We start from the raw sequence: 26,428 nt of genomic DNA on the forward strand, positions 1-26,428 counted from the left end.
ATAACAGCCGTATTCTGCTGTGTGACCTAGGACTCTTCTCTGGGCCTCAGTTACCTCATCTGTAAAATGGGGATTAAGACTGTGAGCCCCCTGTGGGACAGGGACTGTGTCCAAGCTGATTAGCTTGTATCTACTCCAGTGCTGAGAACAGTGCCTGGCGCATAGTTAGCACTTAACAAATACTATTATTATTCCCTGCACACAGCAAGTTTCCCATCTCGAGGGGGAGACAGACATTAAAATAAATAAATAAAAGTGCAGATATGGACATAAGTACTATGGGGCTGAGTGGGGCAGTGGATTAAGGGGGCAAATCAAAGTGACGCAGAAGAGAGTGGGAGAAAGGAAAATGAGGACTTCGGGAAGGCCCCTTGGAGGAGACATGCCTTCAATAAGTGTTGTGCTACGCACTTGGGAGAGTACAACACAGTTGGTAGACATAAATAAAATAATGGCATTTCTTAAGCGCTTACTATGGCAAAGCATTGTTCTAAGCGCTGGGCGGGGGATAGAAGGTGATCAGGTTGTCCCACGTAGGGCTCACAGTCTTCATCCCCATTTTACAGATGAGGGAACTGAGGCCCAGGGAAGTTAGTGACTTGCCTAAGGTCACACAGCTGACAAGGGACTGAGCGGGGATTAGAACTCATGACCTCTGACTCCCAAGCTTGTGCTCTTTCCACTGACTGTGCCATGCAGTTCCCTGCACTGTACTAAGCACTTGGGAAAGTACAACAGGAGCCCAAAGCATGTTCCCTGCCCACAGAGAGCTCTTATACTCTTTGGGGAGACATATATAAAAATATTTACATGCACATAAACACACACACACGTTGTGTGTGGAGAGTTATAGGGATGTAGGCTGCATGAGCTTGCTGTGGGCAGGGAAGGTGTCTGTTTATTGTGATACTGTACTTTCCAAAGTGCTTAGTACAGTGCTCTGCACACAGTAAGTGCTCAATAAATATGACTGAATGAATGAAAGTAAATCTACTCCCAGAGGCCCCTGCAGACAAACACTAACACAGACCCTGGTGGCAAGACTTACAGTAAAGTTTGCTACTTTAGGATCAGGGTATGACCACATTACTCACTTACAAGGCTTTCTTCCTCTCTCAAACCTATGCTATGGAGACAGTGAGGGTGCGCTTCATTCAATCGTATTTATTGAGCGCTTACTGTGTGCAGAGCACTGTACTAAGCTCTTGGGAGAGTACAATACAACAAAAACAGAAACATTCCCTGCCCACAGTGAGCTCGCCGTCCAGTTGCGCAGCACTATGTAGTGCAGAGACCACAGGCCTGGGAGTCAGAAGGTCGGAGGTTCTAATTCCAGCTCCGCCACTCATCTGCTGTGTGACCTTGGACAAGTCACTTCACTTCTCTGGGCCTCAGTTACCTCATCTGTAAAATGAGGATTGAGACTGTGAGCCCCACATGGGACAGGGACTGTGTCCAACTCGATTTACTTGAATCCAGCGCTTAGTACAGTGCCTGGCATGTAGTAAGTGCTTAACAAATACCATTATTATTATTATTATGAGGGACAAGTTTACGGTCTAGAATTTTTAATTGATATAACCTTCCAAATAACCTTAAGGACTGATCTACTGTCCTTAAGTAGTGTTCTGGGTGGCAGGAGGGTAGGATGCCAGATTGGGCATCTGGTCCTAGGGCATGGTCTCCCCACTGGCTCCGGGGTTGGGGGGCGAGATGTGGGGGACTATCCCCCAGAAACCACAGTCAGCAATTGTCTCTCCAAGAGGGAGCCTCCACGCTCATCCTGGAAAGAGCTAGGGATGGACAGGACTGAGCCAGACATCTGATGCTTTGGAGCGGGAATCAGCGTGGCCTAGTGGATAGAACACGATCCTGGGAGTCAGAAGGACCTGGATTCTAACCCTGGTTCTGCCACTTGTCCGCTGGGCGACATCGGGCAAGTCACTCCACTTCTCTGGTCCTCAGTCACCTCATCTATAAAATGGGGATTAAGGCTGTGAACCTTATGTGGGATATGGAGTGGGTCCAACCTGATTAGCTTCCCCAGCACTTAGTACTGTGCCTGGCACATAATAAGCGCTTAAGAAATATCATAATAATAAGAATTACAAATATTATTATTATTATTCAATAGTATTTATTGAGCGCTTACTATGTGCAGAGTACTGTACTAAGCGCTTGGAATGAAGAAGTCAGCAACAAATAGAGACAGTCCCTGCCGTTTGACGGGCTTACAGTCTAATGGGGGGAGATGGACAGAGAAGAACAATGGCAATAAATAGAGTCAAGGGGAAGAACATCTCGTAAAAACAATGGCAACTATCATTCTCTGTGTCTCAGTTATCTCACCTGTAAAATGAGGATTAAAACTGTGTCCAACCTGATTAGTTGGTATCTACCCCAGAATTTAGAACAGTGCCTGGCACAAGGTAAGCGCTTAACAATACCAGAGAGAGAGAGAGGAGAGGGGAAAAGGGATGGAAGGAGAACTGGCTCTTAAATTCTCGCTCTTTTCTCTTGACCTCACAGAACCCTAGTTGAATCCCCCCTTATCTTCCCAAAGGAAAGGACAGTGCTTGGGCTAGAGGTGGCCACCCTGCAACTTGTGAGCCGCATATGCCTCGTCTTCAGGGGCTGTGCATGGTCCTCACCCATCTGGACCTGGCCTCTGTCAGTCTCTTGCTCACCGCTCCTCCCCACAAATAACCACCTGTCCTCCCCTCCTCCTCCTCTCTCCCGAGTGCCTGCTCACCATTCCCGTTAAAGGAATTTTTTTCCATTTACCGTTGATCATATTTTCTGTTTGCGGCTCTCCGATCAATCAGTGTTATTTATTGAGTGCTTACTGTGTGCAGAGAACTGGACTAAGCATTTTCTTTTGGTATTTGTTAAGCGCTTACTATGCGTCAAACACTGTTCTAGGCCCTGGGGTAGGTACAGATTAATTAGGTCGGACCCCGTCCCTGTCCCGCAGGGGGCTCACAGACTAAGTAGGAGGGAGGACAGGTATTCAATCTCCATTTTACAATTGAGGAAACTGAGCCCCGGAGAACTTAAGTGACTTGCCCAAGGTCACACAGCATGCAATTGGCAGAGCCAGGATTACAACCCAGGTCCTTCTGACTTCCATGCCTGTGATCTCTCCCCACTAGACCACACGGCTTCTCCAGCGCTTGGGAGAGTACAATAAACAGAGTTGGTTTGACGGGTTCCCTGCCCACAACAAGGATACAGTCTAGAGGGGGAACTCTTCACTTCACAAGGCTTGGTCTAAGCCCTCCTTCCTCCACAAAACGCGTGAGGTTTAGCCTACAAGCTCTTTATGGTACCTTTATTCATCCCCACTCCCAGACCCACAGGCCTTATGTACATACCTGTAATTTATTTATTTATGTTCATGTCTGTCTCTACCTCTCGACTGCAAGCTCGTTGTGGGCAGGGAGTGTGTCTGTTCTATTGTACTCTGCCAAGCGCTTAGTGCAACGCTCTGCCCACAATAAGTGCTCAGTAAATATGACCGACTGATGACGGACTGACTGGAGCTCCTTAGCGAGGAGGGGGCGGCTGCCATCCGCTCGCTCAGAGCACTAGAGCATCTATAAATTCCTTAAAATTGGGCAAAGAATTAGTGGTTGGGATTATTCATGAGGGCGACTCCCACATATTCTTGTGGCTACAGCAACCAACTGCCTCATCTCAGATGACAAAAGCAGCAGGTAACAGCACCCAGGTAGTGCCCTGAGATTAGGCAAACCGTTTAGGCAAAGATACGGGGGAGATTCAGCATCCTGGGCAGCTGAGCTAACTTACCCATCTCCTTACAGTCTGGCATTCGTGACTCCCTAGAATCTGCATACTTCCCTGGAGGTGGTAAAAGCAGCCAGACTAGGGAGAGGGAAAAGCCAGGAAGCTCATGATAAATACTTATGATAAATCTGTCCTAAATTATTATTTCTTTCACCCTTTTGTTCCCCACTTTTGGGGATCAAATGACCTTCAGGAGCAGCCCGCACTCAGCTCTGCACAAATATAGTCCAGTGGCCTTTACCAGGTCAAATTCGGGGGCAGTAAAGGTTCCCTTGAGGGGGAATGAGCAAATGGGTATGGCAGCTGGCTGTCTTTCACCCTACTAATACATTTTTTAAAAATTATAATCGTTAAGTTCCAGACACTGTACTAAGCGCTTGGTTAGATACAAGCTAATCAGGTTGGACACAGTCCCGATCCCACATGGGGCTCACAGTCTTAATCCCCATTTTACAGAAGAGGGAACTGAGGCACAGAGAAGCAAAGTGACTTGCCCAAGGTCACACAGCAGACAAGGTAGGGAGCCCCAACGGAAAGCTTCCCATCATCACCCCATCTTCCCCCCTCAGGCTCTCACCAGCTGGGAGCAGGGGTCAGGCTAATTATTCCTACCTGTTCTCTCTCCCCCTTGACTGAGAGCCTCGGGTGGAACAGAAACTGTGTCCCACGTAGGTACAGTGTACCTTCCCCAGTACTTAGTACATTGCTTGGTACATAATAAGCCTGTACCAAATACCACAATAATTATAATGATTATTACTACTTTGTAGCCCTGTTTTGGGGAAATAAATACGCCACGCGTCAGCAAAGTGGATGCCCGATTTAAAGCCACTAAGAATAAGTCAGGTAGAAGCCTGCCAAGTCTTACGGTATTCAAATAATAATAATATGTAATTAAATAATAAAATTAATACGTGTAATTAATAAATAATATATGTAAAGCATTTACTATGTGCCAGGCACTGTACTAAGCACTGGCAAAGATACAATACAATCAGATCAGGCTCCCACATGGGCTCACAGTCTACCAACTCTGGTGTATTGAACTCTCCCTAGTCGCTTAGTACAGTGCTCTGCACTCAGTAAGCACTTAATACCATAGATTGATTGAGCATCGAGTGCCTATTTTGTGTGAGAATCCCCAAGTGGACTCTAGACTGTAAGCTCACTTGTGTGCAGGGATTGTCACTCTTTATTGTTGTCTCGTACTTTCCCAAGTGCTTAGTATAGTGCTCTGCACACAATAAGTGCTTAGTAAATACGATTGAATAAATGAATGGCTGAATATGAGCCGGTTGTGGTCAGGAATTATCTCTATTTGTTGCTGAATTGTACTGTCCAAGCGCTTAGTACAGTGCTCTGCTAAGTGAGTGCTTAGTAAATATGATTGAACAAACGAATGAATGATGGGGAGGGGATGGGAGGCGGAGGGAGAACAAGCCTTAATAGGTTTAGAGATAGCTGGATTCTTAATCAGGCTGGGCCTTAAACTTCAGAAAGTGTTTCAAATGTGACTTTTGGGGATCGGGATGGATCAGAAGCGGGCAACATTCTATAGAATGTGTCTGTTGCTTGTATCTACTCCAGGGCTTAGTGCAGTACTTGGCACATAGTAAGCACTTAACAAGTACCATAAATAAATAGAATGTTATTAGATCTACTCTGGAGGAAATGGAGGCCCAGGAAGATTAGGGAAGTGATTGATTCTAATCAATCAATCAATTGGAATTTATTGGGCCCTCACTGCACAGAGAGCACCGGTAATAAGGGCTTGGGAGAGTACAAAATAACAGAGTTGGTAGACATCTTCCCTCCCCACAAGGAGCTTCCAGTCTAGGTGGGGATAAGGCATAGTGTGAGCAGTCCTGGATCCAAACAAGTTGCCCCGGAGTCGACTCTCAGCCCTATGCTGTCTCCAGCTAGACTACCACTGCTTCCACAAAACAGAGTTCACGGAAAGAGAGAATCTCCAATATGACCCCAGAGGGCTGGGCTTGGAGACAGGAAATGTCATTCCTTTTCGTAAGAATGATGAGCTGTCCCTGTGGTCAACATTTCTGAAAATGGCTTAAAATTTGGAATGACCAAGGAACAGGTTTCACTCACAGCAGGAATTTATAGAAGCAGCGTGGCCTAGTGCAAAGAGCACAGGCCTGGGAATCAGAGGACCTGGGCTCCAGACGTATCTCGGCCATTTGTCGGCTGTGTGACCTTGGGCAAGTCACTTCACTTCTCTGTGGCTCCGTTTCCTTAGCTGCAAAATGGAGATTCAATACCTGTTCTCCCTCCTACTTAGACTGTGCATGGGACCTGACGATCTTGAGTATTTGACACAAATGAAATGATACAAATCTTCATTTCCAACTCTTCTTTCTCGTCTGCATTTCCGTTCAGGGGTCTGAACGCAGTTCTGCTCTTCCCAGGACAAGACTACGCAGCCCGAAATTAAAGGAACCCTTGCCAACAACCTGTTTTGGAACTCTGGTGTGTTTCGACCGGCACTTTGGAACACATTTCGTCACCTCCCAGACTTTTAATGAGCACATGTCTCCCACACGTCACTTGTCGGTCGAACTCTTCCCAACTGTCACTTGTTGTCCAGAATGGACATAAACGGAGACCGGACGGACCGTCAAGTTTTGGGGGGAATCCTTCCCCAGCGGAGGAAATTTACCTGACATTCCAGGACTCCGCACCTGGATCGACTGAATCGAAGAACAGATGACGGCGGATGGACTTGGCATGGCATTCTACATGCCGAGGTCCTCTCATTATTTCACCCCGATGGTGTCTCCCCACTCTGAAGACAAAGAAAGTCAGGCGCAGAGAAGGGAATTAAGCCACCCAAGGCATTTGGAAAACAGTGGCAGCGGAAAACGCCATCTAGGTATACTGTCTCCTGGTCTGGGACTGAGAGAGGTGGCATTTCCCACTCAGAGTTGGATAAACTCTCTCAGAGCATCTGCAGAGCAGGGGGAAGGATGGAATAGCGGGACAAGTTGGCAGCTTTCAGGCTCCAGGGTCAAAGTACAGGAAGTTTCTGGGACAGGGATGAAAGGCTGCTGCTGAGGACTCAGAAAAACCTAAAATGGCTGCCACCACCACATGATGGCAGACATTTTAGGTGCTTGTGAGCCAGACTTCCTTTCAGGTTTCAGGTAGACAGTGAGCAGGTTCATCCTCAGGAGATTTTATTACCTCTGCCTTTCAGTTTATCCCCCCGAGCACTGTTTTGGACACCGGCAGCGTTCTTTGGCTTAACCTGTGATTTTTTGCTAATCCCTTAGTTTCGGAAGCTCTCCTCTCGGGACTTTATAGGACTGGTCCCTACCCAGAAAGGTAGTTGGAAAACCTTTCCTTTCTCTACACAATACCTAGAGCTTTCCACTGTGTTATGCTGTGAGTTTAGGTGCATTGTTCCTTTGAAACTTAATAGAGGAAGGAAGAGCCACATAGAAACTGATAAATTGTGGAAGGTCATTCGACGGGACACCAAGGTTCCCCCAGGAACCTCCTTTTCCTAACGGTGACATGCCAATGCCTCTTTCCTTTCTCTTGTCTGTCCCCTTCTCCCCCTCCTCACCGCCCCCCTACAGCAAAACCTCCTCTATGGATATTCTGGAAAATGCCCCAAGTTTCCCCTTTTCTTTTTCCAGAGCCCAGAGAAGGGACGAACTGTAGCAAATTATATCCTACTGCATATTTGGTGGCTTCCCAGAGGGGTGGTGGTAGAAGACTTTACAATAGGGAAAGTATTTTCCTGAATGACAATGGGGTCCTTGACAGGAAAGGAAAAAAGAAAGCACAGGAACCTTTGGAACATAGAATAGTCGCTTAATAATGATAGTGTTTATTAAGCGCTTACTATGTGCCAAGCACTGTTCTAAGCACTGAAATAATAATAATGGTATTTGTTAAGTGCTTACTATGTGCCAAGCTCTGTTCTAAGCCCTGGGGTAGATACAAGGTCATCAGGTTGTCCCACGCGGGGCTCGCGGGTCCTCATCCCCATTTTCCAGATGAGGTAACTGAGGCACAGAGAAGTAAAGTGACTCGCCCAGAATCACACCACTGACAAGTGGCAGAGCCGGGATTAGAACCCACCACCTCTGACTCCCAAACCCGGGTTCTTTCCACCAAGCCATAAGTGACTTGCCCAAGGTCACCCAGCAGACAAGTGGTGAAGCCGGGATTAGAATCCACGACCTCTGACTCCCAAGCCCGGGCTCTTGCCACTAGGCCACGCTGCTTACTTCTCACCATTCTCTACTCAACTCAGTGTCCTGTAATATTGTTTTTTAGCATCCTCTCTCCAGGTGTCCCGGTTTGGCCTGACTTCACAACATTTGTGCCTTCTTGCTCCGGCTCTACCGTTCCTACAGAGATGAGCAGAGCTCTTTAAATCAAGCAGGAAAGGTCAAGGGGGCAGAGAGGTGGGTGAATCTGGCTGAAAACCAGCTCACACCCGAAGAGGTGTGTTTTTTACCTGGTGGGGTGCTCTAGCGGGAACTTAACATAGAAACACATTCACAGGCCTGGCACTAGGGCTGTGAAAATGCATACACCCCCCCACCCCCAACTGCAGAGATGCACCCACCCATGGAAAGTGAAACTGTTCATACAGCCTCTTCCCCCTTCTGCCTTTCTTCCCACTGGCCACCCCCCTACACACACACACAGACACACACAGAGTAACCTGAGCTATGCAAAACCCTCACATAGGAACTAGGGCTATGCAAACACACATGCAGAGAGACTGGAGTTATGCAAACAGTCACGGACACACATACAGAGGAACAGGAGTTCTGTGTACCTACACAGACTTGGACAGACAAAGCTAGATGTTTGGCTAAAAAGGAATGTGAAAGCTACAGGCACGGAGAGACGCACATAAATTGCACACCTAAACGGATACTAAGTACAGTCACACAGAAAAACCGAAACTATACTTAGGCATACACAGACTGTGAGCCTGTTGTTGGGTAGGTGGTGTCTCTATCTGTTGCCAAATTGTACTTTCCAAGCGCTTAGTATAATGCTCTGCACACAGTAAGCGCTCAGTAAATACGATTGAATGATTGAATATGCGTTTGAACATACCACAGAATCGTACACATACAAACTGCCCCTGCCCCAAACTGGAGCTGAACACATATCTTTCCACCAGTTGGAATTTTGTACATACACCTTCCCACAGCCTCCTAACTGCAGCAGTACATGCTATCCCCCTCCAGAGTACTGTGTACACAATTTTTTTTAAAGGTATTTGTTAGGCATCCACTATGTGCCAGGCACTGTACTAAACACTGGAGAAGATATAAGCTAATCAGGTTGGACCCACTCCATGTCCCACAATCTCCATTGTATAGATGAGGTAACTGAGGCCCAGAGAAGTGAAGTGACTTGCCCAAGGTCACACAGCAGACAAGTGGCAGACCGGAATTAGAACCCAGGTCCTTCTGACTCCCAGGCCGTACTGCCTCTCAATCTATCAAGGGTAATTATTGCGTGTTCACCATGTGCCTCCGTAATGTACTAAGGGCTTGGGAGAGTACAACACAACAGAGTCGGTAGACACATTCCCTGACCACCGGGAGCTTATGGTCTAGAGGGGAAGACAGACATCAAAATAAATTACGGAGGTGTACGTAATTGCGGTGGGACTGAGGGTGGGGTGAATATTATCAAGTGCTTAAAGGGTACAGATCCAGGTGCAAATTCATGTCTCTACCCGGCAACATCTCTCTGGATCTGCCCAGGGGGCTGAACGGAGAGAACATTCCTCAGACTATCCTGTCCCCTCCCTCCTTCTGGGGGTAGAGAGTCTTTCTAGCTCTCCGAATCCCCCCACACACGACCCCCCAGATACCAGTGAGCTCCCAGCTCTAATGTCCGATAAATGAAAGTGCCCAGCTTGTCCCCGGAGTGTGAGCTCAAACCTGAGGCAACTTCTTTCTCCGTATACTCTAGCACTCTAGCGCTGCGGCAGGATGGGACATGTGCCGTTGTGCAAGGATCATAGACCTGGGCGTGGTGTGTGTGTGTGTGGGGGGGGTGCCTGCTGTGGATGGCAGGGTGTGTTACTATTGCACAACACTTCTTGTCCCCAGGGGAGGGGACAGGAGAGGGGGCAGGGAGGGAGGCCACTGGCATCTCCCCTAGGTCCTCATTCTAGAAGGGTAAAAAAATTGGGGCTTCCCAGTGGGAAGGCGGATGATCCCTCTCTGCGATTTGTGGAGCAAGCCGGGGTCCCTGATGAGATCTAGGTTTCTCTTTTCCATGAGGTCCAGGAAGAGCTTCAAGCTAATTTGGCATACAGAGAACTTGGGACAGATGTACTCACAACTTCAGAACACTGACCAGGCCCAAACTGCAGATAGAACAGCTGGAAAATTGATTCCTATCCACAAGTCGCGGTTCTCCTACTGGCGTTCTGTCTTACGCGTTCCTTTTCAGGTAAAAATCGTGGCAGAAGAGCACCGCTTTGGAAAACATCCCGAGAAAGGATATCCACAGGGATATCCCCAGGGAAGCCTAGGTTTGGGGGGAAACGTTTACTACTTCGTGGAAAACAAGTAGTTCGAGAAAGGCTAGGTTGCAGTCAACTTTTTTAGGCCTGGGTTTAGATTTCACAATCGATCCATCAATGGTATTTATCGAGCTCTGTGTGCAGAGAGCTTGAGAGAGTACAGTACAATAGAGTTGGTCGACGCGTTCCTTGTCCGCAAGGCGCTTACGATTGAAAAAGAGTTGAAAAATCTTTTCCTCCCCCGACTTTCGCGACAGATACCCTTTTTATCAATCAGTCAATCGATAGTACTTATTGAATGCCTACACTCCCAGCTGAGCTACCTTTCTAAAATTCTAAAACGAAATGTTTGGGGCAATCTGCTAAAGGTCGAAGCCGAATGAGTGAGCAGTCCTTTTCTCCAGAAGAGGAGAGGGTCAGGGCCTATCAGCCCCTTTATTTATCTCAGTGGAAAGAGCATGCGGCTGAGAACCAAGGAAACCAACACACCAGTGCTGTGTGATCTCAGGCAAGTCACTTAGCCTCTCGATGCCTCAGTTTCCTCATCTGTAAGGTGAGCAAGAGTTTCTTCTTCTTCTTAGACTGTGAGCCCCATGGGGGACCGGGCCTTTATCTGACCTGATTATCTTGTATCTATTCCAGTGCTGAGCACACTGTAAGTGCTTAAGACAAAACTTAATAAACTCCCAACGAGAAAGGGAAGCATAAGGATCCGATCCCTGTGGCCACTCACAACCTCCGGCTGCAGCAAGGAGGTCAGGACTGAGGCTCCACTGACTCACTTTATTCTGGAGACCATAAACAGGAATGACTTCCGGCCAACGCTGTCCCCTTTCCCTCCCAAAACTCACAGACTCCAGGCCCTATTCCCAAACCACCCCCGGCACTTCATTTCCCCCTCCCCTTTCGCCTGTCCATTCCCCTCTTCCAGGGCAGGACTAAAGAGAGCGGGGAGGGAGGACGGGGAAACAAAAGAGTTCAGATGCTTTTATTCTGGTTTCCTAATTACCTCGGCGACACCATTTTGAGAGCTCCTGGGATTAGTGTTCTCCCCCCCACCCCGGGGGAATAAAAATTCCACATCTTCTCCAACTTGCTAGTTGTAAAACCCTTCCAGGAAAAGAAGCCTGAGAGCCTGTTTTATTTTTTTTTTCCTAAGTCCAAGACTCTCCAGGGCACTAGTAGTCCGAGGGCTGTGCCCTAAAACTGGCAGCTGGGGAGGAAGGTGGGGGAGTGTTTGTGTGTGTATTTTACTTTTTTTTTTGGTGGGGGGGGAGAGAAGCAGTGGCAGGAGCCTCCGGCCAAGGGCTAGAGGTCGCAGGCAATGTCGCTAGACTGGGAAAGTCACCTCTGCTGCCCGCGGGGCCTCACACCAGCTGACCTAGAAAAAGAGAGTGAGAGAGGGAGACAGAGACACACACAGAGGGAGACTGAGAGAGACACACAGACGGGGGAGACAGGGAGAGCAAGGGGGTGGGGGGAGAAGGGGAATGAGAGAGACAGAGAGAAGGGGAGAGGAAGGGAGAGAGAAGGGAAGAGGGAGAGAAACACGCTTCTTTCCCTGACTGGGCTGTCCTCGGCCTCTTTCTCCCTCCTTCCCGCCCACCCGGGCCCGGAAAAAAGGGAATGAGAATTTCCAGTTCCAGGAGGGACATGTAATCGGTCTGACCCACGGGGCTGAATCTCCACCCATCCGGGCTTTGACCCCGCACCGTCTGCCTGGCCAGCCCAACTGCCCCCGGGAGGGAACCAGGAGGTCAGCCGGCTTAGAGGGGACCCCGGCTGCGGGGGACACCTCCCCTTCTCCCTCTTCCCTCCTCCAAGTGTTTCCTTGTTTGCGCCCAGAAAGTCCCCAACTCTCCCGGGGCAGGAAAGCGCCGTTTGGCACCGACACCTGGGCACCACTCAGGGGGGCATCGCGGGCACCGGGGAGGCCCTGGGGGGCTCCCCCCTTCTCCCTCCGGACCCGAGGCCCTCCTTCTCCCCTTCAGCACTATACTTATTTTTATATATTATTTATTACCCTATTTATTTTGTTAATGAGGTGTACATCTCCATGATTCTATTTATCTTGATGATGGTGCCTTGTTTTGTTTTGTCCTGTTTTGCCTTGCTGTCTGTCTCCCCTGTTTAGACTGTGAGCCCGTCAGTGGGCAGGGATTGTCTCTATCTGTTGCCCAACTGTCCATTCCAAGTGCTTAGTCCAGTGCTCTGCACAGAGTAAATGCTCAATAAATACTATTGAATGAATTCCACATCACCCACCCCTTCCTCCTCCTCCTCCTCCTCCTCCTGGGCTGTCACTTCCCTCTCCCCTGCACACCCTGGTGACGGGCAACTGCCCTTTTTCAGGCAACAGGTTTTTGTTGTTCCTGTTGTGGCGCCTGCAAGGAAGGATGGTCCCCCCTTTTCCCCCCACCCCGGGTCCCAGTCGCTCCTTCCCCGCTAATGGGGACGCGCCCTTCGCTTGTCACCTGCCCTACATTCTGCTTGGGAAAGGAAACGGGCCCCCGGTGGGTAGGCCTCTGGGGACCCTCAGACTTTCTTCCCTCCAAGATCCTAAATTGAGCCTGGAAAGAGGAGGGGAAAGCAGGTTTCTTCCCTCCAAGATCCTAAATTGAGCCTGGAAAGAGGAGGGGAAAGCGGGTTTCTTCCTTCCAAGATCCTAAATTGAGCCTGGAAAGAGGAGGGGAAAGCGGGTTTCTTCCCTCCAAGATCCTAAATTGAGCCTGGAAAGAGGAGGGGAAAGCGGGTTTCATCCCTCCAAGATCCTAAATTGAGCCTGGAAAGAGGAGGGGAAAGCAGGCCCTGAGGCCCACCCCGATTGATTTAAAACTGAAAGCCGGGCTGGGGGCAGTTCATTCATTCATTCATTCATCCATTCATTCATTCATTCATTCAAAAGTATTTATTGAGTGCTTACTATGTGCAGAGCACTGTACTGAGCACTGGGAATGTACAAATTTGGCAACAGATAGAGACCATCGCTGCCCAATGACGGGCTCACAGTCTTATCGGCTTACTATGTGTAGAGCACTGTACTAAGCCCTTGGAATGGACAATTCATTCATTCATTCATTCAATAGTATTTATTGAGCGCTTACTATGTGCAGAGCACTGTACTAAGCGCTTGGGATGAACAAGTCGGCAACAGATAGAGACAGTCCCTGCCGTTTGACGGGCTTACGGTCTAATACAATTCGGCAACAGAGACAATCCCTGCCCACAGTAAGCGCTTAACAAATGCCATCATTATTATTTTTCCCCCTGATTAGACTGTGGGCCCGTCATTGGGCAGGGATTGTCACTATCTGTTGCTGAACTGTCCATTCCAAGTGCTTAGTACAGTGCTCTGCACATAGTAAGCACTCAATAAATACAATTGAATGAATAAAGGACTGCCTTGGGGAGCCAGGGCTGGAAATGGGGGTGAATTCCAGTGGGGGGGGGGGGAGTCGTGAGGGTGTTCCAAGCGCTTAGTACAGTCCCCTGCACCTAGTAAGTGCTCAATAAATACGACTGAATGAATAAAGAACTGCCTCGGGGAGCCAGGGCTGGAAATGGGGGTGAATTCCAGTCGGGAGAGAGGTGGTTGGGGGGGAGGGGTGGAGGGTGTTCCAAGCGTTTAATACAGTGCCCTGCACATAATAAGTGCTCAATAAATAGGATTGAATGAATAAAGGACTGCCTGGGGAGCCAGGGCTGGAAATGGGGGTGAATTCCAGTCGGGAGAGAGGTGTGGAGGGAGCCCTGAGAGTGTTCCAAGCGCTCAGTACAGTGCTCTGCACCTAGTAAGCGCTCAATAAATACAACTGAATGAATAAGGGACTGCCTCGGGGAGCCAGGCCGGGAAATGGCGGTGAATTCCAGTGGGGGGGCGCCCTGAGGGTGTTCCAAGTGCTTAGTACAGTGCCCTGCACCTAGTAAGCGCTCAATAAATAGGATTGAGTGAATAAAGGACTGCCTCGGGGAGCCAGGGCAGGAAAGGGGGGTGTATTCCAGTCAGGGGGGACCCCTGAGGGTGTTCCAAGCGCTTAGTACAGTGCCCTGAACCTAGTAAGCGCTCAGTAAATAGGATTGAGTGAATAAAGGACTGCCTCGGGGAGCCAGGGTGGGAAAGGGGGGGTGAATTCCAGTCAGGGGGGACCCCTGAGGGTGTTCCAAGCGCTTACTACAGTGCCCTGAACCTAGTAAACGCTCAGTAAATAGGAGTGAGTGAATAAAGGACTGCCTCGGGGAGCCAGGGCAGGAAAGGGGGGTGAATTCCAGTGTGGGGGGGGGAGCCCTGAGGGTGTTCCAAGCGCTTAGTACAGTGCCCTGAACCTAGTAAACGCTCAGTAAATAGGAGTGAGTGAATAAAGGACTGCCTCGGGGAGCCAGGGCAGGAAAGGGGGGTGAATTCCAGTGGGGGGGGGGAGCCCTGAGGGTGTTCCAAGCGCTTAGTACAGTGCCCTGAACCTAGTAGGCGCTCAGTAAATAGGAGTGAGTGAATAAAGGACTGCCTCGGGGAGCCAGGGTGGGAAAGGGGGGGTGAATTCCAGTCAGGGGGGACCCCTGAGGGTGTTCCAAGCGCTTAGTACAGTGCCCTGAACCTAGTAAGCGCTCAGTAAATAGGAGTGAGTGAATAAAGGACTGCCTCGGGGAGCCAGGGCAGGAAAGGGGGGTGAATTCCAGTGTGGGGGGGGAGCCCTGAGGGTGTTCCAAGCGCTTAGTACAGTGCTCTGCACCTAGTAAGCGCTCAATAAATACGACAGAGTGAATGAAGGCAACAGCCCCCCGGAGGCAGCGATGGGCGAGGCCTTGCAGCCCCACTGTAGGGCTGGGGAGCCAATGGAGGTTACTCAGGGCAGCTGCGAAGCCTGCAGCCAACCTAAAGACCGACTGACTTTTCCAACGAGCTACCTCGGAAAGAAATAAAGGACTCTGCGGGAGGAATAAGGCAAATATTTCCTCTCAGTAATGTTAATTGGAAAATGAAAGTCAAGCCTCCCCTCCCCCGCTCCCGCCCCGTGTTTTTCTCGGCTGGTCCGGGTCCGGGTTTTCCCCCTCGCCCGTTCGGCCCCGGGGCGAGACAGACGGGAGCTCCCACCAATGGCGAGGCGCAAAGCGTCAACTCTGCGTTCGCCCGCCGCCGCCGACCAATCAGCACCGGCCTCGTGAGAGTCCCGCCTTCCGCGTCCGGCGCCCCCTTCTGGCCAGCGAGGACGGCTTCCCCTCACCCTCCCCGGGCCGCCATCTTGAGTGTGGCACCAAAACCCGCCTCACCCGAGGCGACCTTCGACCCCTTCGGGGCTTTCGACCCGCCGTCGGGGCCCGATCGATGGACGGACTCGGGGGGAGGCGGGGGAGGCGGCGGGACGCGAGGGAGCGGCCGCAGCCGCGGGAGCCTCGAGGCGACTCGCGTCGTGCGGTCGGCGCCATCTTGAGTGTGGCCGGCCACCCCCGACATTTAAGCGCCCGCCTGAGGGGGGGACGGAAACACCTCCCGCACCCCCACTTTCGCCTCGTTGCGCTCTAAAAGCCCCGCATTCTCCTGAGAGACAGGGGGTCGTCCTCCCCAGCCTGAAAAATTAAGGCTAAGGGGCATGGAGAACTGTTGGAAATCGACCACTGAGGGGGGCAAATAATAGGGGTAGGAGGGTTCGAATAACAGGGGGCCAACATGGGGGAGAGGGGCTTTCAGGTACACACAGGTAGACCTGGGGGACTGAGGAGGTTTATTCCCAAAGATTTGGGAATGGGGATTTATTCCCCAATCCCCAAACACCCGGGGAGTTGGGGGGTCCGTCGGAAGACGAGGGGGGGAAGCCCGGCCTCCACCCCCTCGGGGCGGTTGCCAGCAGGGGAGCCATGAAGTTCCTGGGGATGGAAGCGGGTGGGCCATGCGGGAAGAGCTGCCAGTTGGGGGGTGCCGTCCTGCTGGTCGAGAAGAGCTGCGATGTGGGGGGACAGTCCTGATAGGAAGAGCTGCGATCTGGGGGTGCAGTCTTGATAGTCGGGAAGAGCTGCGAGGGGGGGGGCAGTCCTTAAAGTCCGGGAAGAGCTGCGATTTGGGGGGGGGGGACAGTCCTGATAGTCGGAAAGAGCTGCGATGGGAGGGGACGGTCCTGATAGGAACAACTGCGATTTGGGGGGGACAGTCCTTAAAGTCGGAAAGAGCTGCGATGTGGGGGGACAGTCCTGATAGGAAGAGCTGCGATTTGGGGGGACAGTCCTGATAGTCGGAAAGAGCTGCGATGTGGGGGGACAGTCCTGATAGGAAGAACTGCGATTTGGGGGGCACAGTCCTTAAAGTCGGAAAGAGCTGCGATGTGGGGGGACGGTCCTGATAGGAAGAGCTGCGATTTGGGGGGACAGTCCTGATAGTCGGAAAGAGCTGCGATGTGGGGGGACAGTCCTGATAGGAAGAGCTGCGATTTGGGGGGACAGTCCTGATAGTCGGAAAGAGCTGCGATTTGGGGGGACAGTCCTGATAGGAAGAACTGCGATTTGGGGGGCACAGTCCTTAAAGTCGGAAAGAGCTGCGATGTGGGGGGACAGTCCTGATAGTCGGAAAGAGCTGCGATGTGGGGGGGACAGTCCTGATAGGAAGAACTGCGATTTGGGGGGACGGTCCTGATAGGAAGAACTGCGACTTGGGGGGGACAGTCCTTAAAGTCGGAAAGAGCTGCGATGTGGGGGGACGGTCCTGATAGGAAGAACTGCGATTTGGGGGGACGGTCCTGATAGGAAGAACTACGATTTGGGGGGGACAGTCCTGATAGTCGGGAAGCACTGCGATTTGGGGGGACAGTCCTGATGGTCATCCGAAGAGGGGGGGGGGCAAAGCCCCCTGCTGCCCCAGCCCGTCGATTTTTAATTTCTTTTTTCCCCCCAGCCTTTCCCATCCACCTGTAAATAGAGGCTATCACTTCTCCTTTGCGGATTCCGACGGGGGGGGGGGGGAGGAGTGACATTTTATTCGTGGACTTCCCCCCCCCCCTCCACGTGTCCGGGGTGTCACCTAGACGACCCCCCCCTTCAACCCCGCCGATTTGCAAGCGCTCAGTCCAGTGCTCTGCACATAGTAAGCGCTCAATAAATACTATTGAAATAGTGTCGAATGCAGGGGACGAGTTTCCAGTCCTAACTGGGGGGGGGGGGGGGGAAATGCCTCGACCCCCGGGTGCATTGCAGGGAGGAGGAGGCCCGGGCTGGAGGGGACTGCGACACGAGCTGGGGGTTGGTCGCTTAGGCGCGTTGCAGGGAGCGCTTTGCACACTGCACCGGACCCTCCTCCTCCTCCTCCTCCTCCTCCTGAGCAGCAGCAGCAGCAGCAGCAGCAGCAGCAGGGGGAGGAGCCGCGCTGCCGCTTTACCGCGCTTTGCCTTTCAGCGGCAGCAGCGGCCAAGCTGCGGGGAGGCCGCGCGCATGCGCGCCCCGGCCCCCCTCCCCGGGCCGAAACCCGGGCGGGCGGGCGCCTCCGCGGCCGCGGGGAGGTACTGCCGCTTTAAGCACGTCGCCCATTGTTCGGCGCCCGACCAATGGGAGGGCTCACGCTCCCCGCCGCCAGCCAATGGCGTGCGGGCAGGACAGCCCGCGCGCCGCCCACTGATCTATATTAAAGGGGCCGGCGCCGCGTGAGTCCCCCACTGGCTGCTCGCAAAAGCCATCTTTGCATTGTTCCCTCCGCCGCCCTCCTTCCCTTTTTTCGCCTCTCCGCAGCCTCCTCCTGCCGTCGCCGCTTCCCCCTTCATCCCGCCGCACCGCTCGCCCCGGGGGGGATTTTTTTTTCCTTTTTTTCCCCCCCCTCTTTTTGGGGGAGCTTTTTCAACTTCCCCCTTTTTCTCTGCCAATTTTTTCTCCTGCCTCCCCCCCTTTTTTTTTTTTTTTATTTTTCCTTCGTGGCATCTCTCTTCCCCCCCCCTCCCCCGCGTGCCTCAACATGTCAGACACAGCCGTGGACACCAGCTCCGAGATCTCCACCAAGGTGAGTGGGTGAGGATCCCTTGCACTTGGCGCGCATCCGTCTTTTGCAACCCTGCCGACGGCCGGTCCTGCTGCGCGTGGTGGAGGCAGCTGTCTTCCCCCTCCTTTCTTTCTCCCCCACCCCCCCCCTCCACCCTCTTTGTTTGGGGGGGTGGTGGAGGGGCTGCTTTTCCATCGGTCGGGGTTAATTCTCGTTTAATTAATTTACCCTCCCCCGTCTTCGATTGGGAGCGCGGGAGTCGCCCCCGTTTGACATCCCTGCAAAACTTGCAAGGCACTTCTGGGCCTCACCTTCCCCCCCGCCTCCTCCCCAGCCCGCGTGGAAATCGGGATTTTCAGCGGCAGGACGGGGGGAGGGGATATCCGGAGCGACCGCCGAAAACAACAACAAAAAACAAAACAACAACAACAAAAAAATCCCCCCCCCCTTTTGTCAGTTTCGAACCCGGAAGACCCCCCCCCCAACCCACCATTCGCCCCCCGAAGTAACTTTGCGACCCCGACGGATCCCAGGCCCCAGTCGATTTCTTTTTTTTTTGGGGGGGGGGGATGAGAAAGGGAGATAAACACGCGCGCGTGTGGGTGTGCATTTGTGAGACTTCGCTGGAAGTCATTAGGTGCATCTGCAAATGTTTGCCTGGATCCCGCGCGGGTTCTTTGTTTAATGATGCGAGAAGCGTTAGTGCTGGTCCCTCGCCTCCCCCCCCCCCTTTCCGCTTCCTTCCCCGCACCATCCTTTCGGTCCCCCCGACCTCAGTTTACCCCCACCTGGTCGTAAGAGGGTGAGCCGCCCCCCCCCCCCTTTCCAGGTTAAGTTTTATTTTTTTTTAATAAAACTCCACCTAGTCATTAGCCTCGAAGGACGGGGTGAGAAGGGGGGTCAGAGAGGGGTTTCTAAGTTGGCTTGGGCCCTCGAAGGTGTGAAGGCCGTCGCCCCCTTGCCCCGATTTCCCCCGGGGGGGGTGGGGAGATGGAGGGCGGAGTGGGAGGCTCAGGGAATTTCGCGGGAGAGGTTTGGAGGAGGCGAGGTGGAAAGCTCCGAGCCGTGCGCCCCGAGGGAGGAAATAAAAAAAAAAGGGGGGGGGGACCAGAGCAGCCCCCTGAGCACCCGGCCCCCCCCCCCAAAGGCCATCGTCCTTGGGGTTGCCTGACCCCGGACTCCCAGGTCCAGGCCGGGAGGGGGAAATCTTTGGAATTGTCCATTCCACGCGCTTAGCACAGCGCTCTGCGCACGGGAAGCGCTCAGTAAATAGTATCGTGGTAGCTTCTGTCGCCCCCCCCCCCCCCCCCCCATCCGCGTCGCCCGGGCCCGGACTTATTTTCGGTGAGTCTCGGCGTCGCCGAAATCCTCTAACGCCCACGGCCTTCCTCGCCCCGGGGGGAAGTTTTTCCCCTCCCACGGGGGGGGCGAAGGGCGCCATGAGGCCCCCGCCGCCGCAAGTGACGGGCTCTGCTATCCACCCCGGCGTTTAGGACAGTGCCGGGCACATAGTGAGTGCCTCCCGAATACCGTTTAAAAAAACAAAAAAAAAAGTGAGCGCGGTTGCCCAGACCGAGGGGGAGGGGACCCCATTTCCTGGAGGCGGTTTGTCATTCACTTCCCTCCCCTCTCATCGCCCCCCGCTCCCAGGTCAGAGCCGGAAAACCATTTCGGGTGGGAGATTTTTTTTTTTTTTTCTTTTTCTTTTCTCCCCGCCCACCCGGCGTGGGGCTGGATTCTCCCCCGGGGCCTTGTCTGGGCTCCTCCCGCCCGCCCTCCTGGGGAGGTAATAAATAACCATCAGCTTTGTTCGGCCGGGCGCCGGTTGGCTCGAGGCGACCGGGAGGGAGAAGGGAAGTCGCGGGAAAAAGGACCGGCGCAGGGCGAAAACCCCCGGGGGTGGGGGGGTCGTCGATGGAAAGGAAGGACCCCCGCCTCCACCTCTCCCTAATCCCGTTTTCCCTCCCCGAAAGTTGCTCCGGGCCCCTTTTCCCACGCCGGGCTCGGGAGGATCCCCCGCTTTGGATGCGGCCAAAGGACGGATGTCGCGGGCCTGGGTTCGAATCCGCACGCCTGCGACTACGGAACCGACCGCCCGGGAGGTGGGAGGCCGCCTTTGTGTCCCGCGGAGGTCGTCTTATAATGGAGCTCGGACCCCGAACCCACGGTGTGACCCGGTTGAGCCTTTCCTCCCCCGCCCCGGATCGGGAGGGAGGGAGCCTCGAACAGGTGGCCGCGGCGCGGGAGCTGGGGGACCACGTGCTTCGCGCGCTCGGCCGCCCGCGCGCCCGCGCGCGTGCTCGCAGTCTGCCCGGGGGGGGGCGCGCAAAGCCCGCTGGGGGTTGTAGTCCGGGGGGTTTGTAGTCCTCGTGCGCCTGCGTAAACCTCGCCCCTCCACGAGGCGGGGGGGGGGTGGGGGGCCCTCCGCGCCCAGCGCGCCGCTCAGTGGCAGAACGTGGAATTGCAGAGCGTTCCCCCACTCCCGTCCAGCCTAAGGGAGGCCCCAGAGCCCAAGTCGGGGCGGGCACATGGGCTGCACTTCTCGACGCCCTTAGGATTCACCCAGAACAGCCAGGCGGCTGCTCCAACCTGGAAACCTAGCCCGGGCCAGCACGCAGAAGCGGCTCGGGTCAGCCAGGGGACCCGTCGGGTGCAGAGCGGGGAGCGGGTGACACCCTCGTGCCCCGGGGGCCGCTAGAGTTTCCCGCAGCAGGCAGCTCAGCCGGGCGCTTCGCTCTGCCCCCTCTCTTCGGCCCGCCGGGAAACGCCGTCCCATCCCCGCCCGGCAGCCGGAGGAGGCCTGTTTGTGTTGGAGACGGCGGAGGATGGAAAAAGTTACGGCGCCTTCCCGACAGCATCGCTTCTGAGGACCGCGCGGTCTGCTAACTCGATTAGGGACGGGGTCGAAAAGAAGCGGGGCGGGCTTCGCCGGCCGGGGCTCCGGGGCTAAAATCAATTCTGCCGAGGCGGATCCCAGCGATTCGGAGCTTCCGAAAGGCCGGCTGAGTTGATTGGGGCGGTCGAGGGGGAGGGTAAAAATAATAATAAAAAAATCCCGTCTACTTGTCAGTTCTGTTCTCGGGAAGGATGGAGGGACTCGAACTCCAGGTAACTTTCGGAGTCCGTTTGCTAGAGAGGAACTAGGTCAGCTGGGCAGACTACTGAGCTGCAGGCAGTAATAAGTGCACAGAGCATAGAGCGTTTGGTGGTTAGAAAGGGTTCATGCATGCATGAGATTGGGGGCCCACACCCTTGAGATAGAAACTGTTACAGCCTCCTGACCTGATTCATGTCTTTTGAACAGGTGGAAACCCTGAGGTGAAGATTAGCTAGCACGCTTTCCAGGCATCTATGGCAGGGGGGATGGTAGCCTGGTAGCCTAGACGATGCTAATCAGACTCAGGGTTTATTTGATTATCTGGGTTTGTCACGCATCTGTCCTACACAGACTGAAGAGTAGTTGTCGGTCGGCCTGTCTTCCCCCAACCAACAGCCAGACGCGTGTTCTCCCCGTATCCGGAGGCATGGGCCGAGCGTCTGGGAGAAAGATACCCTGTAGGATAGGGACAGCCGGAGTCGTCCGACCGTCGGCCCTGTTTGGTGCCCGAGGTGGTCAAGGGCCCAGAGAGACGCTCGGGTCTGAACCTCATGTCTTAGAGCCCGAACTTCAGGCAGGGACTGACTGGGGAAAATGTCCTTAGTCCCGTCGGTCCGGAGAGACGGGTTTTTGGTTTTTTTTTGGTGCTGCTCAGCAGTGCCACTAGGGTAAGAGGCTGCTCCTTCCCCAGGCACGAGGGAAATATGAGCGCACGGTTACCTTGGGCGGGAAAGTAAAACCTCACCTCGTGTTGCACCGGGCTTCAGCTCTTGCGCGTATTTTCCACGGGTCACTAGGACTCAGACTCTGACTCCGTCTGCCAGCGGTTCCTTGGGCCCCCGCTACCCTGGCGTTCCCCGGTCCTAATTTGTTTTCCCTCTGCTTCGACAGGGCTGGCTCACGTCGAGGCACGGTTCTGCTTTTACTCTGCTCCCTCCCCACCTCCCTCCTCCTCCCCTGCGAGCACCAGCCCCCTCTCTCCCTGACAACCGGATCGCTCTCCCTTGTTCTCGCCAAGGGGGCTCTGGGACACATGGGTAAAGAGCAGTTCTGGTGACTCACCCGTCGTTTCTGTTTCTCCGAAGGATCTAAAAGAGAAGAAGGAAGTCGTGGAGGAGACGGAGAACGGCAGAGATGCGCCAGCCAACGGGAATGCTGTGAGTGGTCGGATTGAGCTCTCTCGGAGCCGAGAGGACACCCCCCCCCCCAGGGTGGGGGCCGGTTGGGGGGAGGCCAACTGTGAGGTTTTTCTTGGCTCCGGGCTAATATTGAGGCAGGACAAGCTAGGGGTGGGCGGTGTGGCAGGGGACCAGATGCCCATTGCCCTTGACCATTTCTGTAGTGGACGGTCCAGATGTGTGTCTGTGAGTTGGGAGATGGGTATTCAGTTATGGGGTTTTGGTGGAGTGGGGGGGTTTCTTCCCTCTGTTTTGGGGGGGCAGAGGGGGTGTCTGTGTTCCTCATCCAAAAACTCAGTCCCTTGGCTGTCCCCCCCCATCTGATCCCAGCCACTTCAGGGTCAAGGGTTTGGCAGGCCAGCTGATAAAAGTCCCGGATGCAGGGTATAGGTGATGATCTTTTTCTGTCGAGGAGAACGAGGAAAACGGGGAGCAGGAGGCTGACAACGAGGTAGACGAAGAGGAGGAAGAAGGCGGTGAGGAAGAGGATGAAGAAGAAGAGGGGGATGGTAAGTCGTTTTGTGACCCAAATCTCTGCCTCCCAAGCCACTCCCCAGGGAGGGAGGCCCGGCCTCTCACTTTCCCGTCACTTTGGCAACACGGTCGATTCGGGGGGGAGGTGCCCTACTGGCCCGGCCGGTTTTAAGGCGGTGGCCTGCGGGCGGGAGGGAGGAGCGGCTTCCAGAGCTCTGGCCCTCCTCTCGCACCCAGTGGCGCTACCAATCCAATGTCCTCATCCTACCTTGAGCTGCTCTCTTTTCCCAGTGGCAGGCGAGTCGGGCCCACTCAGAAACCGCTCCATTTAAAACCCCGAATCCATCCCAACATCCTGAGCCTGACTGCTGAGGTGGGAGGGAGTCTTCCGGGAGATTTCACCCCCCACACTGGTCACTGGTCCTGGGCCGGATAACCCTTAATGCCCTAGAGAGATTCAGGAGGAGACCCTAATCCCTGTGCTACCTGCTAAAGCCAGCTTATTGGACTCGATTGGACTCTAGGGCACTCTTCTCCTTCCCAACCCCACCCCTTTTTCTGTTACGTAAAAGATTTAGTTTTGGATCTCTGTTTCTGGGGGGACCGCAGCTATCCCCTAACCCTAGTAGAGCTCACTCCTTCCTCCCCTACACCCTCTTCTCTTGGGAAGAGAGCATTTGCACCTCTACTTAAAAGCGTCACGGCCCAAAATGAATGCTCTGGAAAGCGTGTGAATAACTGGGATCGATAAGGTGGGTGGGGGCCGGTGGGGACGACTCTCCCTGTCTTGAGAATCGGGGGGAGGTTGGGGTAGATTCTGTAAGGGCCCCCAAGATTGAGGCTTCAGACTAGGTTTGCCGGAAGATCTCGCTAGACCGTCACTGTCCCTTGCCGCTTATTGCAGGTGAGGAGGAGGATGGAGACGAAGACGATGAGGCCGAGACAGCCACAGGCAAACGGGCAGCTGAAGACGACGAGGTGCGTGTGGCGGGCCCCCCAAATTTTGGAAGAGGCGAGGGCTGTCGGCACTAGACTTGGGGGCTGTGAAATCTCCAAGGGGCGGAGCCAACCGGAGTGTGAAGTAGCTCCCTGCCCTGTCGTCCCATCCCAGCCTTTCCTTTGCAGCTCAAATGGCACCTTTGTTTTGGTTATATAGAGTATGTGTTTAAGCGCTTAGTAAGTGTCGGGCACCGTACTCAGCGCTGGGGTAGATACACTTGGGGTATATTCCCCGGTTGAAGGAGGGTGTCGGGAGGGACTCTCCAGGTCAGCAGGAGCTGCGTCTTTTAGCGACTTGGCTCTGACCATCCACGGAGCTGGTTTTCTGAGCGACGCCGGGTAGGGAGGCAGCCTGCACTGACCTGGTGGCCCCAGGTGGTTGGCAGGGGAGAGGGGGTCCCGGGGGGGGCGGGAGATAGCGGAGGCAGGCCGAGCGGGGTCTTACCTGGCCGTCTTGTCTCCCGCCTAGGATGAAGACGTCGATACCAAGAAGCAGAAAACCGATGAGGATGACTAGACAGCAAAAGGAAGAGAGTAAATTAAAAAAAAAAAAGAAAAAGAAAAGAAAAGGCCACAGTGACCTGTTCACCCTCAACTTCCCGTCTCAGAAACTAAACGTGGTCACCTTCGAGTAGAGAGAGTCCCCGGCCGGCCGGCGTTGCCACCCCACGCAGACAACCCAGCGCGTTCCAACCCAACTCTGACCAAACCAACCACAACGAGAATTTCCAACAGGGGAGGGAAAAAAAAAAACAGAACCAAAACTTCCAAGGCCCTGCTTTTTTTCTTAAAAGTACTTTAAAAGGAGAATTTGTTTGTATTTTTTATTTACATTTTATATTTTTGTACATATTGTTAGGGGGGGGGTCAGCCATTTTTAAGTGATCTCGGATGACCAAACAGCCTTTGAAGTGTTCTCTGTCCAACTTCTGACTTTACTTGTGGTGTGACCATGTTCATTATAAATCTCAAAGGAGAAAAAAAACCTTGTAAAAAAAGCAAAAACAACGACAAAAAAATACAATCTTATTCCGAGCATTCCAGTAACTTTTTTTTGTGTATGTACTTAGCTGTACTATAAGTAGTTGGTTTGTATGAGATGGTTAAAGGCCAAAGATAAAAGGTTTTTCTTTTTTTTTTTCCTTTTTTTTTTTTTGTCTATGAAGTTGCTGTTCATTTTTTTTTTTTTTTTGGCCTGTTTGATGTATGTGTGAACGTGTCCAACAATAAACCGGAATTTTATTTTGCTGAGTTGTTCTATCGAAGCTGCCTCAAGCCTGCTCTTTCTGTTGCTCTGTCGAACCCGACAGGAAGAGGGGGGACCGACGGGAGCGGAGGGAAAGAGGGAGCTGCTTTCTGGGGAGAAGCGTGGGAGGGTCAGAGGTAGAGACCCCATCTCTTAGCACGTCTGAGGGTCTCGGGGTGAGATCTCTGCACTGTGGGGAAGTGGAGCAGGACTGAGACAGAGCTTGGGATAAATGAGACTTAACTAAGGGACCATCGGTATCTGTCTTGCCTCCCAAACAAGGGGAAGGATTCAAATATTCGTGGGCGTGGCGCTCATCCTCCAGGGAGTCCTATAAAAGTCCCTTTCATTCAGCCCCAAGTGAATCCTTCTCTAAGGCTAAGAGCAGCCTCCATTCTCATTCCAAAGTCTGCCTCCTATTCCCAGCAGCTCTCCGAATGAATGACCTTGTGAAGCGGGCAGGTGTGTTTTCTTGTTGTTGTTGCTTTGGTTTTTTTTTTGTGTTTTGTTTTTTTTTTGGCTGTCACTACTGCACACATTTCCCGGGCATGTAACCAGACATAGATTTCCCCAAACATTCCCCAGCAGATTAAAGGAGGAGAGGGTTTGGAAGGTCATCCACATTAACACCTCCCTAATCCCTCTTGATGAACCCCTCCCAGAGAGAAAAATCCACTTGTGGGGAAGAGGGAGGTTGGGAGTTTGGAGAGACCAGGTCAGGGGCTTGGGGCCACTCTGTGCTCCAGGAGGGTGGAGGGGGTGGGAGGTCACGTAGGTCTCAGGGGCTGCGGGGGCTTAGTAGCCACCTTGGCCCACCTGGTTTTTAGGTTCATGGGCAGCCTGACGAGAGGCTGTCAGCAGGCAAAGAGAAGGAGGGTCAAAATCCATGCCTTTGGATGGGGGCCATCTTTGCTGCTGAAACTGGGAACCCCCCCCTTGCCACTCGGTCTCCTGGGGTAAGGACGCTCCGCCGGGTGGGTAGACGGTACTGGCTTGGAGCGACGAGGTGGGGCTTCAGCCTCCGATACACAAGGACAGAGAAGAATTCGCATCCCTGAAGAGATCCCGCAACCCCTACAAGAACACTCCCTCAATTGCCCCACTTCATCGATGGTTTTTATTGAGCACTTACTAGGCACAGAGCACTCTA

At 53.3% G+C, this 26,428-nt stretch overlaps 1 protein-coding gene across 2 annotated transcripts; it reads left to right on the plus strand.

The window, feature by feature from the left end:
• Window positions 1-17,954: 17,954 nt before the first annotated feature.
• Window positions 17,955-25,297, plus strand: PTMA (prothymosin alpha). 2 transcript variants are annotated; one of them, XM_029069272.2, is made up of 5 exons: window positions 17,955-18,305; window positions 22,467-22,538; window positions 22,972-23,068; window positions 23,938-24,011; window positions 24,502-25,297. In XM_029069272.2, the coding sequence occupies exons 1-5, from the start codon at window positions 18,261-18,263 to the stop codon at window positions 24,547-24,549; spliced, it is 336 nt and encodes a 111-aa protein (XP_028925105.1). In that variant the 5' UTR covers window positions 17,955-18,260; the 3' UTR covers window positions 24,550-25,297. The 2 variants fall into 2 exon arrangements, with proteins under 2 accessions (XP_028925105.1, XP_028925113.1); XM_029069280.2 differs by having other exon boundaries at window positions 17,960-18,305; window positions 22,975-23,068.
• Window positions 25,298-26,428: the final 1,131 nt, after the last annotated feature.

The sequence above is a fragment of the Ornithorhynchus anatinus genome, chromosome 1 (genome assembly GCF_004115215.2).
Source record: "Ornithorhynchus anatinus isolate Pmale09 chromosome 1, mOrnAna1.pri.v4, whole genome shotgun sequence".
In the NCBI taxonomy this organism is placed as follows: domain Eukaryota; kingdom Metazoa; phylum Chordata; class Mammalia; order Monotremata; family Ornithorhynchidae; genus Ornithorhynchus; species Ornithorhynchus anatinus.

Bases quoted from the DNA above. Each gene is read 5' to 3' on its own strand.
- PTMA (XM_029069272.2), top strand. From the start codon at position 18,261: ATGTCAGACACAGCCGTGGACACCAGCTCCGAGATCTCCACCAAG. The intron at 18,306-22,466 runs GTGAGTGGGTGA...GTTTCTCCGAAG, and splicing joins GCTCCGAGATCTCCACCAAG to GATCTAAAAGAGAAGAAGGA. The intron at 23,069-23,937 runs GTAAGTCGTTTT...CGCTTATTGCAG, and splicing joins TGAAGAAGAAGAGGGGGATG to GTGAGGAGGAGGATGGAGAC.